The following is a 19,739-nucleotide window of genomic DNA, read 5'->3' as shown; positions in this document are numbered from 1 at the left end:
GATCCGTGCCTGTTTCAAGGTGAAACATCCCACCAGCTTCAATAGAATAAGAATCAAATCCTCTCTTTATTGAGTTTCTCTGGCTCCAGTGATGTATGCTAGTTGATGTCAATTACCTGACACTTACCAGTCAGACACACAGCCAGTGCCAATCTGCCTTCCAGGCAGTCTTCAACAGATACTCCCACTGGAGTCAAGAAGTGTAACTGCCTTTGTACCACATGTTAGTGTGCATCTGGGTTGGGCTGCCTTGCCTCGATGCTCAGGGTTGAGGCTGGGGTTGATGTTTTACATTATGTAGGACTGGTAGAAGTTGAAATGGAGAAAGACAAGAGATTACAGGAAATACCTGTGCACCACAAGAGTTAAGAGCTCTTAAAAGGAAAAGCAGTGCAATGGGGGGATTAGATGTCACTGATATTAACATGTTAATCATTAATCAGCCTTATCTTTTGAATTTGTCTGGAGAAAAAAGCTTTTGTCTGTCCAGCGAGAAACTTCTGATGTGCTGAGCTCTCTTGTGGGGCTGGGCAGGGCAGCAGCACTTGTGGCTGTGTCCAGCCTCCAGGCAGCCCCTAGCCATTAGGTTTGGTCAAGAAATGATGTGTAGTTCCGGCTATTTTTGTCAAGGGAAAATTCCCATCACTTGGGCTTGGTGATGAGAGCTGTGTCGATGCTCGGCATATTCAAGGCTGTACCAGAATAACCACTTAGATGTGTAGGAAGCACACAAATAAATGTTATAATTCTGGATTAAAAATGACATAAATGCTCTGGCTGTGGCCCAGGGCAGGAAACGCCTCTTGGAAATACAAACATTTCCTGCCAAACTATGAGGAGGAACAAAACTTTCACATGGCAGGAAATCACAGATGTGTAAATCCACAGGCAGAGGCTCCCAGAAAAGGCATGAACGTAAACTCTGGCCCTTTCCTGAGCTCTAGAGGATCTTTACTGCACAAGATTAATGAGGGCTGTGGTGATTCATGTGTTTACGTTAGAAGGATGAGGAGCCTCTATCTCCTGTAACACGGAGTGCACTGGTACCAGATCATGCACTCATCTTTGGGAACAGTTATGTTCTCGTTAAAAGATGTGAATACCCCCAGCAGAGTTTAAATGTTAAAAACATAATCAGATGGATTTTTAAAGGAGATGGAACAGATTAGACATAAGCAAACATCTCACCGGCCATCTTCTCTCCTCAATTAAAGGAGGTCGGAATTAATTAAAACCAGAATCCAGTTTTGTCACTGGGTTATAAATTAATTGATGATTACACAGAAGTTATTTTTAAATGTTCTTGCACTTTTACAGCTGCATCCAGCTGTGAGTGCAGAAGATAAGGTTGGCTGTGTCCTGAGATGGCTCCCAGGCAGCAACTGAGCCTGCCAGTCCCTCAGGTCTGTCCCCACAGTGTCCTAGCAAAGCTGGGGACAGCCTTCTTACTCCATACAGAAACAAGGAACTCAAACATCTGTGATGCCACAGCAGGAGAATCCTCGTCAGATCTGAGCATGAGGCATCATGGAGCTTGAGGAGGAACTGAAACCACGGGCAGTCACCCTGAGTCTGGGAGACAACCTGGGGAAGCAGGATGGGGACCCTATAGGAGAGCCACTGAGGGTGAGTGGGAATGGTCACTGTCCCCGGTTGAGTGCCCTGGCACAGCACAGGACCCAGGGGCTGCGTAGGATCTGCTGGTGCTTTGCTGGGCTTTGTTTCCTCACGTGGCAGCCAGGAGAGCCCTGCTGCCCCTTGTTCTGGAGGATGCCTCTGTGCTGCTGGCAGCGCTCTCTAGAAGATAAGAGCAGGAGCAGAATTGCTGGACTGTGGACGTGGCTGCCAGCGAGATAAGAGCAGCGTTTGTCTCGGGAAAGCTCTGTGATTTCCATCCGTGCCTATGCACTGACCCCAAGCTTTTGCACGCACATCAGCCATGCCTGTCACCAGATCATTTCAGTCGTTTCTTGCAGCTCAGAAAACAGGAAAAAAAAACAGTGACTGCCTTTGCAAAGAGCACCAGGAGGGAAGGGCAGCAGACACCAGGGTGGGGAGCCACAGCTGGGATGTGTCCGCACTCCTGTCCTGCTGGGGGACGAGGAGCAAAGTGCACAGCTTGCTGTTAGCATGCCCTGTCCATCAGGACGTCGTTAAACACAAGCCCCCGTTAGGGGACCATGTGCTGCTGGCACTGCTCCCTCTCTCCCCCAGCAGCCATTGCCCACTTGCTGAAAACAGACCATGCAGGGGCTGTGCTGCAATGATACATTCGCAAAGCGACTGATCCCCAGAAGGATCTCAAATCATAAATACCAGAGAGGGAAGGGGATAAAGGCGAGGAGTACAGCTGTCCCAAGAACAAGGCTGCACAAGGCAGCCATGGCTGTGGTTTCTATAGGAGTGGAACACAGGTTTCCTGCCAGCAGGAGTGGGCTCTGCCTGTGCCCCAGGAGCAGCCCGAGGAGCGGCAGATCTGTGTGTGCTCTCAGCCTGCTGTCGCCTGTGCTCCAGGCTCGTTATCCAGTGCTTGGCTGTATTTCCAGTCACCTCAAGATTAATTGGCAATTAAACATCCTATTTCTTCTTGCTTTGAGTAGGGAAACAAAATTATTCATGGTTCTGCATACCGCTAAGTTTGTCCGCAAGGGATACATGCTGGAATTAACGGCAGCAAATTCCAATTTTTTTGTCATTTGCACATGTAAGTCTGTATCCTGGTGGCAAGAGAGGGAGGCTCTGCCATTAAGTGCCCTTTATTTATTGCTAATTAACAGCAGCAGTCAGTGGAGAGTGGAGCTTTGGAAAGGATTCTCAGTCTTTATGCATAACCTTGAGCTGAGCAGCAGAGAGGAAGATGCGTCTCCTCTCTCCTCCTTGGCAATCTCCAACTAGATGGAAGGTTTTGAAAACAAACCTTGCCTTGTTTTTACAACATCTGTACCAGGAAGTTTGTTTTTCACCAGCATAAAAGTAATTAGCTCTGTATGGCAGAAGCTTAAATGAATTTTTAACTTTAATGAAGTTCAGTGTCCAGAGCAAGCAGTTAGGGGGGCAAAAGTGCCTGTTCATCTCCAGCACCAGGAAATACACACTGACAGTGAGGGCTCTGGGTGATAAAAGGAAAGCAAGGGCTGAAATGAAGGAGTGCTTCCCCATGGGCACAGGGTCAGCACCACTCAGCCGTGCATTGGCTCTCCCAGTTGCTCACCCCCACCTTCTGCTTCCTTCATCAGCACAGCACCACTACTCTGCCTAATCCCCTTGCACAAAAAATAAAAGCAGAGCAATCAGTGAGTCCGTAGATGCAAAATGGCTGCACGTTCCTGCCTGCCTTGCCAACTGCGTGTCATAAGTGGCTTCAGCTTTTGGAGAGGAAGCTGTAGGTCATGTACAGAAATGTGTTTAAGTAGAGTTGGCTTTTTCTCCCCCTCTCTTTTTTGCTGAGAATGAAGTGAAAGACAGCACAGTTGTTTTCTGTGAGTGTAGGGAAAATCCTCCAGTCTTGGCTCTATATCAGCTCTTGGGAAATGAGAATTCCTCCCTGTCGGATCCAGACTGACAAATGGCTCCTTGCTCCTCCCCCCCTGGTGAGCACGGCTGTTTGCTCACTCCTGTCCATGATCCCGAGGCTGGGTGCTGGTGATCCTTGCACAGTGATACCATACTCGAGCACCAGCACCTGAATCATGGGGGCTTTCAGCTTTCCTCTCCCCATTTTCCAAGCTTTTAAAGTTCCATGGACCTTGGCATGAATGGCCAGAGTATGTGGGGCAGCAGGATGGGTGATGGCAGCAGTGCAGGTTTGCTTTGCAGGAGCAGAGACTGGGCACATACTGTAGCACCAGGGATTTAACTTTGCATCTCACACAGAAGTGAGTGACCTGTTTTCCTGACACTGGTGCAATTGCCAGCATTGCAGAAACACCGTGCTGCCCGCTGGGGCTCTGAACGGGGGGACTGTGCCACACCAGCATTACGTGCGGGGAACTGAGGTGTGGGTGGGACAGACAGCATCCAGACCATGGCATGTGAATGCTCACCAGTCTGTAACGCTGGCCACGCTCATGTTGCTGCACTCAGCATCTGCTGCTGCCAGCTGAGGGTCTGCAGCCCTGGGAGCAGAAGCCAGGGATAAAGTTTGTTAAATTGGGACCTGGCTCTGAGAGCATCCCACGGGCCAGAGGTCAGAGGCTCAGGGCTCTTGTCTTGCTGGCTCAGCTCTGAGCCCAACCTTGCCTTGTTTTTACAACATCTGTACCAGGAAGTTTGTTTTTCACCAGCATAAAAGTAAGTGCTTAGCTCTGTATGGCAGAAGCTTAAATGAAATGTAAAGTGACTTCCACGTCAACTTAAAAAAACAACCACAAATTTCTGGGTTTTCAGTTTCTAATGTGCTGACTTGGCCTGGATTTGAAAAGCCCTGCTTTAAGCTATTTCTTCAGAGTAAAATCTGGCATCAGCTTGATGATTGAAGTGCGTTCTTAGATGAAGTGTTAGGATCATTAAAAAAAATTGTTAATAGACAAAAATAACAGTAGAAGGATTAAATGAAAATTGAACCAAATCTGCAGGGACCTTCTCTGAAGAGCTGAAAAATGAAGAGCTGGCTATAGCTTGCCTTGTCCAGGGAGGAATCGTGGCTCAGCCAAGTTGTTCCACACTGAGTTTGACCCTGTGTGCTGGGACACTGCGGGGCCTGAGCGAGCAGCACTCAGCAACGCCCCACCACTTCATTTTATAACAATGCTTTTGACAACCGTAGCCCTGCTGCAGGGTCTGACGGGAGGTCAGGAAGGAACAGCAGAATCCCCACTCTGCAAGCCCGCCCTGGATTGTGTCTTCTAGCAGGACCTGCTCTGCACATAACTCAACTTACCCAGGGAATCCTCGCCTGGTGGGGCCGCTGGTCTTCTGCCTGAGCACAGATGCTGTGTTGGGAATTTCCATTCCCGTGCCAAGGCACTGACCTGTTGGAAAGGGGATCAAACGACAGCCCTGGGAGGCTGCCCTCCAGCCAGAAGCTCCAGCAAAACCTTCACAGCTCTTGCAAGGGCAGGCAGGAGGCAGCTTGGTTGCAATCCATAAATAACTTTCTAGGAAGGCTGTATGAGCAAAAGGCTCGTGAACAGCAACAAGCACAGCAAGGCATGCAGCTGCCCGCTGACATTCCCAGCGCTCTGCAGGGCCATCCCAGCCCAGCACCACTTCCACAGCAGGGCTGAGCCTCCAGAATGCCACGGAGGTAACTGAGTTCTTGTAAGCCCCTTGGGGTTTTAACTGGTGTGACATTTGCACTGTTAGATGCAGCAAATAGCCAGCCCCGTGGAGCATGCCATCTCATCCACACCTGCCTGGGCCATAGCTGTTGTCTCCACCTCTCCTGCTCAGCATTGCTATCCAAGCCAGCAACCCAACCTGACAGCTTTGTGAATGCTGCAGGAAGCCCACGCCATGCTGCCAGAGCCGTGCTGCAGCTGATGGTCAGTGATCACTGAGTCCTGCCCTAGTGCAGGGGTTTCAGCAGCTGAGATGGTTGAGGCTGTTTGCAGCTCTGCAGTTTGGGTGGCAGCCAGGTGCCCAAACTATTTCCAGCACAAAGCTTTGGGGGCAGGAGGGCTTTCTGCAAGCAGAAACTGAGGCTTCCATCTCCCATCAGAAACTCTGAAGGTATATTTGGATCACTGCTCAATGCAGCCGTGACCTGCAGCACTTGCAAACACGACTGTTAGACCCATTTGTGAGTCCAGCAGTCTCACAGTGAAAGGGATTCTGTGGTGCAGGGATGCTTGTGACCAATTCTTGTGACTGACATCAAAGGAGCATCACATGAGCAAGCCGTTCCCCTCTGCCAAACAGCTCCAGTGCTCTTGGTGTTGTTATTGAAGTGGAGCTGGGGTTGTGCACCGCACCCTGCCACAGCCACTCAGGGCTTTCCAGCAATTCCTCATCAGCTCTGCTCTGCCTGGAAATCTGCGTCATGCTGTGCAGAACAGACCCAAACCCAGGCAAGGAGCACAGCACAGGGCCAGCTCTAGTGCTGGTACGGGTTGGTGGCAGCAGCTGGAGCCGGCAGCACCAGCAGGCAGCAGCATCAGCATTAAATGTTTCCTTCAGGGCACAGACACTACTGCTGTGCAGAAGTAGCTGTTGGTAGAGAGGAAGAGAGGAAATACCTCTACTGAAATAGAAGATTAATTTTAGAGCAGGATAGTGACGACCTTGCTGGCAGGCTGAAGGCTGCGATTGAAGTCCAAAAGCAGGGGAACACTGTTCTGCATCTGCTGTGTCCCTTGCTCTCAGCACCAAGGACCAGATTGTCCCCGGTGGGAATGGGAATGTTGGCCTTTCCCTAAACAAAGCCCTTTGTTCACCAAAAGGAGATGGTGTAGGGCAGTGCTCGCAGAGCTGCCTGGCTCTGTCCCCACCGCTGGCAATTCCCTGCCAAAAAGTGCCTAGGGAAAGAGAAAAAACCCGTTTGTGGGGCCACCCCATGGTCATCTGTGTGTGCTGGGCAGGAGATGCGCAGGGACGGGGAGCACAGGGCTGCTGGACTTGGGTGCAGCCACTCTGCCCTTTTCCACAGAAGGGCTGTCATTGTGTTTAATCACTTCTACAGGAGATGAAATTAGAACAGACGTGATTTCAGTGTTTTACACAGCTGTGTGAGATGCTAGAGGCTCAGCAGTGTGCAGAGCTTGTTTTCATACAAACTGGAAAAGGTGGAAATTAAGAATTGAAGCAAACCCCTGATGCAGGCTTGTAAACAGTGCGTGCTTGGAGATGGGTCTGTCCCATCAGAGCCCGGTCTGGGGCCGATTCCTGCAGCTTCCACAGGATGTTCAGCACTGGGACTTGCATGCAAAGTGTGAGGGTGTTTTTCAGGCCAAGTCTCTGTGGGCAGAAGCCAAGGAGTGGATGAAGCACCTGGCTGTGTCGTTCTGCCTTCAGTGCTCCCTGGCTGCTGGCAGAGGAAGCCTTGCGTGTCACAGTCGCCGCTCCTGCAGCTGGCCGGGGAGAAGCAGTTCCCAAAACAAAGCCCGTCTGCAGAACAGCATGGAGGTTTGTGAGACACCTGCAGGAAGGGAAGGAGATGAAACAAGTTAAGCACAACACAGAAATGAATTGTCGCTGAGGTGAGGGCTTTGGGGTGCTGGTGGGAGATGCGTGGCCAGGAAGGCTTGCAGAGCCACATTCAACCACTGCTGTTGGCAGCATCAGGCCCCAACATGGTGCTGAAGACATTTGCAGTTTCGTCGTTGCATTCGCTGGCCACAAACTGAGACTGAACTGGAGTCTAGGATCGGATGGGATGAGCACCCGGCTCCGGGGCTGCTGCTCTGTGCAATGCAGTGGTGACAAGGCCCAGGCTCAGCCCTGCTTCTGCCATTGTGGTTTCTCTGCTCTGGAAAAGTGCTGCAGGCTGTAGGTAGAAGTACAGATTTTGCTTCTGCTGGCGATTAGAAATGAGGACCAATGGCTGCTCAGTGCTGAGGGGAAGGTGACTGCATTTTGTGAAGTCTCTACCAAGTGCTTGCTGATTTTCCTATCAAATGCCTGCCACGGTGGGACTGCAGTAACGCTGTCCTTGTCCTCTCACATCCTCTAGGCTTCGTTTGTGAGCGGGACCGCTTGACATTCAGCTTCTGCCAGACCCTGCGGGTGCTGGGAAGGTGCCACCTCCCGACGGTCCACATGCAATGCTGCCAAAGCTGCCGCCAGCACGGGCACCACGGGGCTCCTGACCAGGACCGCGGGGACGAGCGGGCCTCCAGGAGGTGACAGGACCATCCCAAGCCCAGAAAGCACCTGGACCCGTGGCGGCTCTGGGAGCAGCCCTGCGGCACAGGAGGGAGCTGGGGACCAGCCAGCCGTGCTGCTCTGTCACTGCACAGGGTGGCGCAGCCCAAGATCCACACGGTGCTCTTGCAAAACACAGGGAAGGCATGATTTGTTTCATTTGTGCTACACTATAACGGTGCTCAAACGGTCCCTCTGAGAAGTATGTCTGGTTGGGCCGGGGGTGCAGGTCTCACCAAGTGTGCTGTGCCAGAATGGGCATAGCTGTCTGTTAGGGTCACAGCCATCACTGAGCAATCACAGAGAGCATGTTAGGGAAGGGAAACTTCAAGCAGCAATTATGCGGAGAGTCTTCTCAGAAATGCTAATGGTGCTATGGTTTGATATTTTTCAGCCTCTTGATGGTGTTGGCAGGCCAGCACAGAACTCTTGATTTCTATTGTTATTTTTATATGTATAAAATGAGTATCATTCCACCAGTACAGCTGACCATTTGGATTTTTTTTCCCCCCTTAAGGGACTGGAAGTTGGCAACCCATTTCTGTAATTTTCATTGGATTGTTTACGCACTGAAGCTCAATAACCATAATTTAAGAAACGGAGAGAGATCAGAGGAAGAAAGCTTTCAGCTTTAGTTACCACCAGAAGCCCTGGGCTCGCAGTGCATGCAGGGGCCCTGCCCTCTTTGTGCTGACAGCTCCATCTGTAAAAGCCCCCACCCGTGTGCGGAGCAGAGGGGCTGGCTGGGGATACAAGGCAGGAATGAAGTGAGAGATTGCTTTAGAGTCAAACAGTGTAGGCCCTTGAGTGGATCAGTGAAAGAGATGGAAAGCTGTTCTAGCCCCAGCTGTGAGCAATGCGTGTGCGTGGCAAACACTGCTCTTATTTGGCCACATCCTTCCTTGTGAAAGCCCAAAAGGCAAAGTGAATTGTACTTACACAACTGGATTTTGGCATGCAGTTACACTGCAGAACTTTAATGGTTGGTTAAAGTGTTTTTCTGTGCTCTTACCAAGCTAAAAACCTTCCTGCTTATGTAGATGCACTTCTGTTAAAGTTAGTTGGTTCTTTTTTTACTATAGTAAGTGCTACTGTATGAGAGGCACCCGGCAGCTGGTCCGGCAGTGCTCATATGTTAATCCTTGAGGCCTTAGGGAGGATTTGCTGTTAGGTTGGCTCCTGGAGGAGGGCGGGTGCATTTTGGTAGCACTCCTTTCTGTATTACTCTGCAGGCTGAGAAACTGGGAGACTGTGAACACAGCGCTGCTTGTGCTGAGCTAGTGGAAAAAGGACAGAGCCCAGCATCACTGCACTGCATTGAGCAGTGTGGTCACACGCAGACGGATGCTTAAGTTGTACTGTCTGGAGCAACTGCAGAACTGTGTCACGTAACAAGGGGAATTCCTGTCTGTGACTTGCATGTAAAACACAAGCCATGACTTCACCATTTGTGTTGTATTCCTTTCCAACGTGGTGTAAATTTTTACATTTTAAGAGCCTGTGTTCATTCCTGTTTTCTTTTGGGTTGGCACCGTCTGTCCCTTGCTCCTGTCAGCGCTCCTAGGTTTTGCTAAGGAATAGCTAGCTCTAAACGTGTTGGGTTTTAATGGCTATCGCCCACAAGTGTGTTAAATTAAACAGTTATTGAAGGAAATTGAAGGGTTTCATATTTTCTCTTCTCCTTGGGGAATTCTAAAGAGCTTTTCACTGAAAACTCAGTTAAGCAGAGGCAGTTTAGGTCCTGGCAGCAGCAGGGGTTTGATTGCTCTCATCTCAGCTGCAGCAGAGAGAAGCAGTCAGTTTGCATCTGAAAATCATTTAAGGCTGCCCATAGAAACTGGGATTTGTGTGATTGCAATCGGAGCTCTGTGGATTTGAGGTAAAGCACTGGTGCTCCCGGAGCTAAAGGCTTCAGCCTCTGATTTGTGGTGCAAATTGATTCATTGCAGAGCTAACCATAACAACGAAGCAAACCCAGTGGCGTTCTGCATGTGACACCACAGGCAGTCCAGGCAGCATACATTGAAATTCAGGTGTTTGTTGAAAGAATTGTGTAAATTCTGCCTGAATTATATGCATTTCAGTACACTGGAGGTGAAGCATTTATGTGCAAGTAGCTGATCTAACCCAGTGCCATGCTGCAGTCACTGAGCTGCCCTTTCTGTCACCCAATGTGCAGTTCTGGGGACTGCAGCTGTGCCAGGTGTCATTTCTTCCCAGAACTCGCCTCAGTTTTCCGGAGTCACGATTCTCTTTTCTCTTAGCACATCTGACAATGCTTACTCATTTTCCTAGCACTGTTTGTGCCCCGGTGCCTCCAGGAAAGGTGTGGCCTCGTAAATTGCCGTGCTTGCTGAGCTTGGGGGCCGGCTGCGTGCCATCCATCACTGCAGGCACAGCTCAGGGCAGTTGCACGCTGCCAGCACTGTGCCAGGACGATGCAGAGCAGCAGTGCTGGGTGCTGCTCACACCACTGACCCCATGCAGGTGTTGGGCTGGGCAGCGTTCCCCTCCCAGAGCCCTCACTATTAATAGGTCGTGCACAGGGAGAGCCCTAAGCAATGCTTTTTGTTGCAGATACAGGATATGTGGTTACCAGGATGCATTCAATTTGTCGTTGTAAGATACTTTTGCTTCATTACTTCAGAAAGACCCTATTGAAGACCAACTCTGCAAAACACGTATGCTTCATTTGCCACACAGTAAAGGCGGGCTTCCCACTAATTGAGAACCTTCCCAATGTGGGACTCTTAAGTCTCACTGACCTTTGTCTGCTCTGTTTTACTCGGCCAGTGTGAAGAATATTGGATTTCTCTGCTAAGCTGTCAGGTGCTGCAGGGAATTTTGCTCTTGCAGCCAGTTCACCTCCCCACTGAGTAAATGCAGTGGGTGCTGCAGGCTGGGATTTATACAAATCTGGGCAAGCTTAATCACAGCACCAACCAGTACTGGAGCAATGCACAGCTGCAAAATATCTCCTGTTCCAAATAAATTGGTCTTAATGTTTGGTGCCATTGAAGATTTCAGTGTACATGGTGTAAACGATGCCATCCTCTGCCTGCAGCACAGACTGACTGCAGGCTGCTGCCATCTCCGCCCTCGTGCACCTATTCACATCTGTGTGTAAACACAGAGTTACATACAGATAGGCTTCTCTCTGCTTTGCACAGCTGCAGGCCTCCGCAGCAGCATGAAATATTTCAGCCTTCACTGCCTTTTTCCCATCAGTGGTGTGGGGCTGCAGCTGGGTGCCAAGCATGTGTGCACAGGGAGAGGCAGTGCAGTAACATCACCTGTTGCCCTTGGGCTCTCAGTGCCATTTATGTGCAAATCTCACACATTTATCTGATTACAGTCCAGAAGCTGTTCGTTTAAATTAAAGGTTATATGAAACAGGTTGGGATTCCAAAACCATGACCTGGAGCGTTTTTGCATTGGATCAGGAAATGAATTGAGATAACCCTGCTGGGATTAAATTTCTAAAGTGAATCATTGCCATTTCCCTCCCTGAGAAATGCCTTTTCCTCTTCCCAGGGTATTTCAGGTCTTTCTCATGGATACGCTTACATTTAAATCAGCGTGAAGCTGGTGGAATTGTAGCAGAAATTACCCCGGTGAAGCCCACTGACCTTGGGAGGAGGCTTTGCTTGCAGCTGGTAGCACACAGTGCACAGTGCTGCTGTGCAATGCAAACTGTGCTGGCTGCAGGCAGAGTTCTCCCTCCTCACCCTCTGAAAATCTGTTTAGCAGAGGCTTCTTTTGGGGCACATCATCACATCAGTGCTGATCTATCGAACAGCTGCCTCTGGACCGTGGCACAATTGGGTACGGCACAGGAAAAGCAGTTGTGTGTTTCAAGGCTGCCATTAATGGCTTCTCAGAAAATAATAAACCAGAAACAATGGCCATCAAAGCAGTGCCAGCTGCAGCTTTGCCACAGAGGTTCCATCGAACTACCCAGCCAACAGTGGTGCAAAGAGCCCCTCACATCCAAACAGCTCCCAGCATCACAAGCCACTGAACTTCTAAACTTACAATTCACTCCTGGGAGGCCTGGTTCACCTGCAGCAGGCTGAACACAGACAGAAGCACTCCAAATGTGTGTCACACAAGTCCAGATCTGTCTTCAAATTCACTGTTCTCAGGTGTATCCTGAGACACCACAAACATGTAAGAAGTTTTAGGTGGTCATATTTTTTTTTTTCCTTCCCTTGAATGTCACAGAAGGAAAAGTGCCCTCTTCCATGGAGCTCCCAGAGTATCAGCAGGAGAGATCAGACACTGGGCTTTTGGTATGGCAGGAGACAAAGAGAGAAAAGGCATGTGTGCTATTTTGGGATGTTTGGTGGCAACAAGTAAATGTCCTCAAGGGACAGAGCTTTCCTGAGAAAGTTCCTGCTTCAAGGCAAAAAATGTAAAATGTGCAAGGAGAAGATAAAGAGATGTTGCTGAGGGGACGGCTCTCCAGTCTCTAACAGCAGCTTTAAAGCAGGGACTCTGATAAAAAAAGTTATCTTTAAGTTCACATACTTACATCTGGGGCCGTGTAAAGCAGCCCACAAAAGCAAGGACAAGCAGCAAACAGCAGCCCTGGAGCTGTGCTGTCTGTCCGCAGTGCTCCCAGCCCCGGCGCTGGGCTGCCCTGCCAGGGGAGAACTGACCTGAAGGAGGAAGAAGGGAAAATAAAAACCGGAGGCAGCAGCAGCACAGGGTTTTGCAAAGCTCCCCGTCTCTGAGTTCCTTTCTCAGCGCTCCCCCTCGTGGGAAAGCACTTCCAAAACACTTCTATGTGTTTCCTTCTCTCCAGGAACCACGAATAGTTAGGAAAAAATCCTTTGCTTTTGTTTTTCTCCTTTTGAAAAGGAGCAAAACGACACATTCCTTCGATTTCATAAAGTCAGCATAACTTTAATTTTAAAAGGGCAATTTCTATGTGAAGTTTTACTCTGTTCAGCTGACTCTGCAGACTTGCAGACATTGCCTTGAGGCCATTTCAGATACGATGTGTGACACCGAGTCCTGCTGAGACTTCAATGAGAACAAAGGTGCAAGGAGCACCACAACCACCACAGCCCAGCAGCTGAACAGCTCTGAAATACCTGGAGAAAGTGCTAGGCTGCTGCTGCTGGCCATTAACTCGGCAGAATGCATCCTTTATTAATTAAAGACTGTTAACTATTTTATTTTCTGCTTGCAACACATTTTGTGTTTAGTCTGCCATGGTGCTGCTCATCCTTCATTGGGCATCCTGAATGATTTAGGAGGTTTGAAATGGCAGATTACCCCCTACTGCCTCTTTCTTAAGAGCCTAAAAAAGTAGAGTAAAAAAGTAGTTAGCAGGAGCCTTCAGGCACCATCGTGCTAAAATAACTCCCAAACAAGCTCTCCTTCTTGTCAGCTCTTTGGAGATTCTCAAAGCATGCTCACTGCTCACTGCTGAATGTCACTGCTTTCAGAACAGTCTCTTAGTGAGCTTACTGGTGGCTGTTGTCCATTCTAAGTTTGCCTTTGGAGATGCAGTGATTAAAACTGCGATGTACAAATTCTCAGTGAATAAACACACAATTTCCAAAAATGCTTCCAGAGGAAACGAAATACATTCTCATGGCGCCAAGTACTTGGAGAATGAAGTGCCTTTACTTTGTGGCCATTTGCTGATACAGCATTTCATCATCTCACCACGTTAGTGCATCAGAGGAAGCCTCAGACCTTCCAAGAGAATCACAGCACACGCTACCAATGTAATTCTTTCACAGGAAAAGATCTCCCTCTGCTCTTCATCTGTAAACTTAGCTGGCAGGAGCTATTGACATTTCAAGAGCCTGCTGGAAAAAAAAAACACAATATAAAACCTTTCTAAATACCTCTTTTAGGATATATTGTGGTAGATTATTCCAGCTGAAATGTAAATACACAGATTGTTGATTTTGACCAAAGTGGGACTTTGGCACTGAAGCAGGGAGATTACAGCTGTGACATCCGTCAGAGCGTTGTTCTACAAGGAGAACATTTTCTCCGTTTATAACGTGCAGCCTAGATGGAACCCATTCAGTCATTCACGCCTTCAGGAGAGCTTTATGAAGCTCATTATTAAAATGGTTACACATCCCAGAAATCTCAACAGATGTTGCACAGAACTCTGAGGATTTCTCGCTGTTTAACCAAATACAAGCCTGCTACAGTCATCACAGCTCCACTTGGGAAAGGCTCCAACTCACGTTTTTTACTTTACTTGGGGGAAAACCAGTTGCACAAGCTGCTTTGCACTGCCCAGGTAACACCTCAGGATCTAGGAATGGTTTGCCAGCCAGCAGCACACAGCTGCACACAGGCTCAGCACTGGGGCCCTCCTGTGGCTGTGCTGTGGATCCTGAACATCGCTTCTCCCCGAGGACAGCCGAGAGAAATATCCGCCTCGTTCTTCAGGGAAAGTAAGTGCATGGTCAAACCCACAGCTGCAGCAGGAAATGAACCCCGGGGGACTTCAGAGAGAAAACACGTGACAGCTGACAACATGATGGATGCCGCAGATCAGATTAGAGAGGGAGCAGCAAAAAGAAACAGAACAGCGGTGACCACAGGCTGCAGGCTTCTCTCCTGTCCCACGCTGCAGGTAAGCTGCAACAAACAGCAGGATCAAACTGGCAACACGTTGCCACAGGAAAACTTACCCTCAAGGTAATTGGAAACCAGAATCAGAAACATGTACTTCTAAACAATACAGACATTTAGCAAAAATGGGGTCTCGGTAAAGGCTCCAGTCCAATCGCTTGGTTCCCAGTTCACTGAATTCATTTCAATTTTTATGTGTTCACTGGAAACAAACAAGTTGAATAAACATTAACTTCTCTAGCAGAAATCCAAACCTAAGCTAAAGAAAAAAAAAAAAGGTGCTGATCTCAAAGCAGCATTTCAGTACAAGAATCTCTTTTATTTTTACAGTGTGGTGATTGAAACAATAGAAATTTAACCTGCAAAACTGCATTTGTGTCACAATGTCTATCAGAAGGCAATACATACGGTGCTGTTTCATTTTTTAATGAGATAAAATACTTCTCTGGACACCAGATATTACAAACTCTTAACACTATATACTTTGTTTTATTTTAGAGACTGATTTTTCATAATTTATATCTATCTTATAAACAATTTTTTTAAAAAACATACAGAAGATAAAAAGAACTCAAGTATTAAACTCAAGGCTTTGATTCCTCTTTTTTAAACAAAGATAACTTTAGGAAACGTATCAAAATGCTGTGTGCAGCTCCTAGTCAGGCTCTGTCACGCACTGCTCCACGATCTCACGCAGGTTTGGATTCTCCATCGCAGCTGCGACTCTCTCTTTGTCGTTGATTTGCTTATTGACTGCAAAACATAGGAGAAGTGAAGTCAGAAGCAGTTCTGAGTGGTACTTTATGCATACAGCACCGTGAGCACAAGTGCAAGGCGGGGTTTCTCCAAGCCCCCAGAATGGCCAACTCAAAGAGGGAGAAAATGCTGCGTTACAAACAGTGCGTTCTGCCCACCTCACTGCAAATCTCTATTCAGGCAGAGGACTGAAGTTTGCACAACAGCCCAAACTGAAATGGTGAACTGCTGTGCTGGCAGACATCTAGGATGTATAGCCGAGCACAAAGCCAAGGAGTTGAGAGGAGAGGTTAACAGGAAATTGTAAAAAAGAGCGAGGGAGCACTCAGTCACAAACAAACATCCATCAGAACCAAAAGTTTTCTGCTTTTCTTGTTTAGGAAAAGAATACAAGGTACAAGGTATGCTAATCAAGTGTCTTCAAATGAAGTGTGAAGTTTGTGACAAATCAGTAGTCGCTGTTCTCCAGGTTCAATGTCTTGTCATTTAATGGCAAGAACTGGTTTTCCCCCACATAAAGATTTCTGCTGGTTATGAACAGGGGCTGAGGTGTCGCCTCAACAGAGGCTTTAGCAGCTGTCTGAGATGGTGATTAAATGCAGCTATGGAAGAATTCAGTGTCCTACAGATTTTATTTTAAAAATACAGATAAACTTCACAGTGTTACGATCATCAACCAGGCAGGAAGTTCTTCATGCTAATAACTGAGCAGCACAATAGCAACTTCCCAAAGAACACAGAGTCTAAAGCTCTACTTACTGTCTTCTTCAGTGGAATGTGTACCTTCAGATATGTAGATTTCCAGCTAGAGGAGAGATCAGTGTTAGATGCATTCATCAACTGTAAAATAGATTCAGTACCAAAACAAAAAACTACCAAACACATAGAATGCATGGAATCTGTACCTTTCAAAATGTTCCTATACAATGGAAGGGAACCAATGACAGCAACTGATCTGAGCCTTGTGACTGTGTTGCAATAGATCTATGTCCATTCAAGGAGGCTCAGTACTCCTTCAAAACTGTGGCAGCATTCATGTCTCACTAATATCAATGGCTCATGTGAAAAATCCATTGCAGCTGGGCTGCTTGGAAACAGAGTGCAGAATTGGCATTTCCTTCCTGACAAGTTCTCTGCTGGTCACAGCTCAAGGACTATTTGTTTGAAAGCCACCAGAATTGCAAGTGTCACTTTCACAAGCTAAGAACTCTTGGAAAGACATCCTTAGGAACAGATTTGTAAAAAGATATTCCTTTTAAGTCTTACTCAATGACAAGAAACACATGTTCTATCTGAAATGGTAGCATAGTACATTATCTGCTTTCTGCCTGGGAGAGACTGTAAGACTAAATGCTAAACAGGCCCAAATTGACTTCATGCATTTAACTGAACAGGCCTGGCAAAAAAAACCCACCAAACAAACAAACCAACAATGTCTAACAAACAGAACAACAAGGAAACGTCATGGAACTGCTGTAGCAAAGGAAAAGTAAACAAGTCCAGTGCACCTTATTTTATCTCACTGAAGCAAAACCCACTTGTTATCATGCGTCCAGCGTAACAGATCACCATCTACCTAAATACCTAGAAATACAAGCCTTGCTTCACACTGCCGTAACTGGAAAGATGAAGCTAGCAACTATAAAAACAAAAGATTTCAAAAAGCAACACTGTGTAACAAGCTACAAACTGTTTTGTAAAGGAAAGGAATCACCACATTTATTCAGAGGTCCCTTCCAGTGCTCCTGCTCTGCAGCGTTCACTTCCTCCATAAACAACCGGCTGTTTAAAAGACTCATCCTTTATCACGCTTTGCAAGTTGCTCAATCCTACAGCATATCCTTTCTTAAAGAACACTTAGCATTGGAAGTACTTATTCCTGTAGCTTGGAGCAGGTTTCAGAACTGATATCTTACCTTATGTCTGAAAGGCAAGCATCTCTGAAGTTTTATTCTTAAACAAAGGCCTGGTAAACAAAGCAGATTAAGAGACATCCCTGTCAAATTCAAGGTTTTGAGGTGCATTTTCAGAGAACACGTATTTAACAATCAAACCCACCACTATACTTGGCAACCTTTTCCTTCTGCATTCTGAGCAGCAAAAGCCACAGAGGAGACCAAATCACATTGCTGACCCTTTCCAGGCAGTCTCTCAGTTGAGCTCATACCTGCCTTACAAACTTAGGAGGTTTTGGTCCCCAGCACCCTTGAGAAATACTGAATGCATGCAAATTCCACCATTTCCAGCCTTCTGCCCTTTTGATAGAGCTTTCTGGCTATTGTTGTGGCTGTCTCTATGCTGAGAAGAATGCTTAGATTGTTTTTGTTGAAAACCCAAAACAAGATGTTGGAAGAATAGTTGCAAGGCCTGCCTGCAACAGTTTGGAACTCAAGCTCATAACTTCACTATTTTAGATGTCTAACATGCAGAACTGGAAAATAATTGAAAATAGCACTCAAAAAACGTCATTCTTGGGGCCACATAAATCTACCAAAAAATAAGCTGCTGCAATAAGAGAAAAGCTGTGCATCAACAATCAGCATTCGAATTTTACTTCAAAAATATGCTAGTATGGATTTGTATATAGCAAGTAGTACTGCTGAGAAAGTCTCCAAAGTGACTGAGCAGAGAACTGAAGTTTGTCTTGGAGAACAACACCCCAGCTAGAGGACAGCCCTACTGCTGCACGTCTCCCCACAACCTGGCTCCACACTGAGCTGCACAGGGACAGCCACAGCCACGCTGCAGCCCTGGTTTGTGCTCAGGTGAACCAGTGCTAACAGCAAATGCACCCCAAAGCACTTCAGAGAACTCTGTGCAGATGAGGACGTTTGTGGAAAAAAAAGAACAAAACCAAGAAAACAACTGTTTACTGCCTCTATTCTTACACATGCTACCCAATTATTTAAAATAATCACCATAATCTTTTCCTGCAACAGAATGAGGAACCTGCTTCACAGGTCACACACTGTGTTCCACGCTGCTTCTGAATAGATTTTTGAGAGCTGCTTTGTTCTGAAGTTTTCCTAACGTGAGAAAAACAGACGACCTGCTTGCCCCATCCCTGCAGGCATTCAGGGCCAGGCTGGATGTGGCTCTGAGCAGCCTGGGCTGCTGGCTGGGGACCTGCACACAGCAGGGGGTTGGAGCTGGATGAGCGTTGTGGGCCTTTGCAACCCAGGCCATTCTGTGATTCTATAATATGACCTTCAACAGCTCCCCATTCCTTCTGTTCCTTGTTTGTATGGCCAGAAGGGCTCTCAAGATGAAATTCACAGCTAAACTGCTGGTAAAACGATAGTGAACTTTAACTAATAAGAATATTATTCAGACAATCTAAAATTAACTTCGCACTCATTGCTGAAGATGTAATGAAACAGAAATGTTACCAATGAGAGTAGCCAAAGAGCAGTGAGGTACTGTTGGCGTGAACCTGATGACAACCAGATACTCTTCCTCGCCAATCTCATTCACTTTGACGCAGCTTTCCGTCACCACTTCCAGTTCTTCTAAAGTGTTTGGTTTCTCCGGGTCCCGGATGGTTCGGATGATATCTAAAGCAGAAGATGAGCCAGCGACAGCAAAATCACTTTCCTAAACTTAATGCTTCTAATTAAAAGCCATCTTCCCGGCAGCGCTCGCTTCGATCCTGTTCGAGGCACAGCTGTAAATACCAGCAGTGCATTACGAGTTCCCTGGGAGCTGGGCAGATCGAAGCACCTGCTGTATTTGCTATTGCTTTCACCATCCCATTCTAATCAATACCTACTAATGGACATAGAACACCTTCAGAACTGCAAGCGATTTAAAATCAGCCTATCCCAGCACAAAGCACCGGTGCGGCATTTCACACAACGCTGCTCGCCCTTCGCGTTTTCCCACGTCTAACTTTGCGACGAGGCGGGTCGACCCTCCTCTCCACCTCTGCCCTCCCCTCCTCAGCCCGGGCTCCACGGATGACGCTTCGAGAGCACCTTAAGCACAACCTACGGCCACCGCGCGGCTCCCGTTCCGCCGCCGCTTCCAGGCCCGCCCGCGTCCCGCCCCGCGCGGCCCCGAGCAGCTCCGCCAGTCACCGTAAACCTCGAGCGCCTTGTCCTGCTCCATGGCCCTGCGGGGCGGGGCATGGCAGCCCCTACGCAGCCCGGAGTACCGCAGCACTCTGCTCAGCGTGTGCGACAGCAGCCCCAGCACCAGCGACATCCTCCCGCTCCGCCATGGGAGAGCGCGAAACGGCCCCGCGCGGCCACCGTCCGGCGGAGGGAGGTGCGCCAGGAGGAGCGCTGCGGGGCGCGGCTGCCGCTCGCTGCGGGCGGGGCGTGGGGAAGCGCCGCTTGCCGGGCTCTGCTCGTCCTCCCGCAGTTGCACAGCTACAGAGCGGCGAGCCCTGACGTTAACCGTACAAACTGCTGAACCGCGTCGTTGGCAGGCTGAGAAAGGCCTTTGTCCAAGGAACGGCGCGGGGACGGGGCTCGGTTCACAGCAAAAAGTTCCGGCCCTTTCGGAGCGCCCCGCACTAACGCGACCCAAGAGGCGACCAACGCTCTCGGTTTCTCCCCTCTTAGCGTGGC

The 19,739-nt window shown here is 48.2% G+C and overlaps 2 protein-coding genes across 2 annotated transcripts in view; one reads left to right on the top strand and one right to left on the bottom strand.

Annotated features, from left to right (window-relative positions):
- Nucleotides 1-9,454, top strand: part of ADAMTS7 (ADAM metallopeptidase with thrombospondin type 1 motif 7) — a 46,892-nt gene extending 37,438 nt beyond the window's left edge. The window contains exon 24 of the mRNA XM_052671557.1: nucleotides 7,610-9,454. Coding sequence (XP_052527517.1) covers nucleotides 7,610-7,782 — 173 coding nt within the window. The 3' untranslated portion in view covers nucleotides 7,783-9,454. The remainder of the gene's footprint in view (nucleotides 1-7,609) is intronic.
- A 5,256-nt stretch (nucleotides 9,455-14,710) lies between these two features.
- Nucleotides 14,711-19,431, bottom strand: CIAO2A (cytosolic iron-sulfur assembly component 2A). The gene is made up of 5 exons (XM_052671561.1): nucleotides 19,245-19,431; nucleotides 18,558-18,722; nucleotides 17,085-17,134; nucleotides 15,928-15,973; nucleotides 14,711-15,165 (listed from the first exon to the last, which is right to left on the bottom strand). Exons 1-5 carry the CDS (start codon nucleotides 19,369-19,371, stop codon nucleotides 15,068-15,070), a joined length of 486 nt encoding a protein of 161 aa, XP_052527521.1. The 5' UTR covers nucleotides 19,372-19,431; the 3' UTR covers nucleotides 14,711-15,067.
- Between the last annotated feature and the right edge of the window lie 308 nt (nucleotides 19,432-19,739).

The sequence above is a fragment of the Tympanuchus pallidicinctus genome, unplaced genomic scaffold, assembly GCF_026119805.1.
Source record: "Tympanuchus pallidicinctus isolate F22 unplaced genomic scaffold, pur_lepc_1.0 scaffold12, whole genome shotgun sequence".
Taxonomy (NCBI): Eukaryota; Metazoa; Chordata; class Aves; order Galliformes; family Phasianidae; genus Tympanuchus; species Tympanuchus pallidicinctus.
This window is presented reverse-complemented; position numbering and strand designations above follow the sequence as displayed.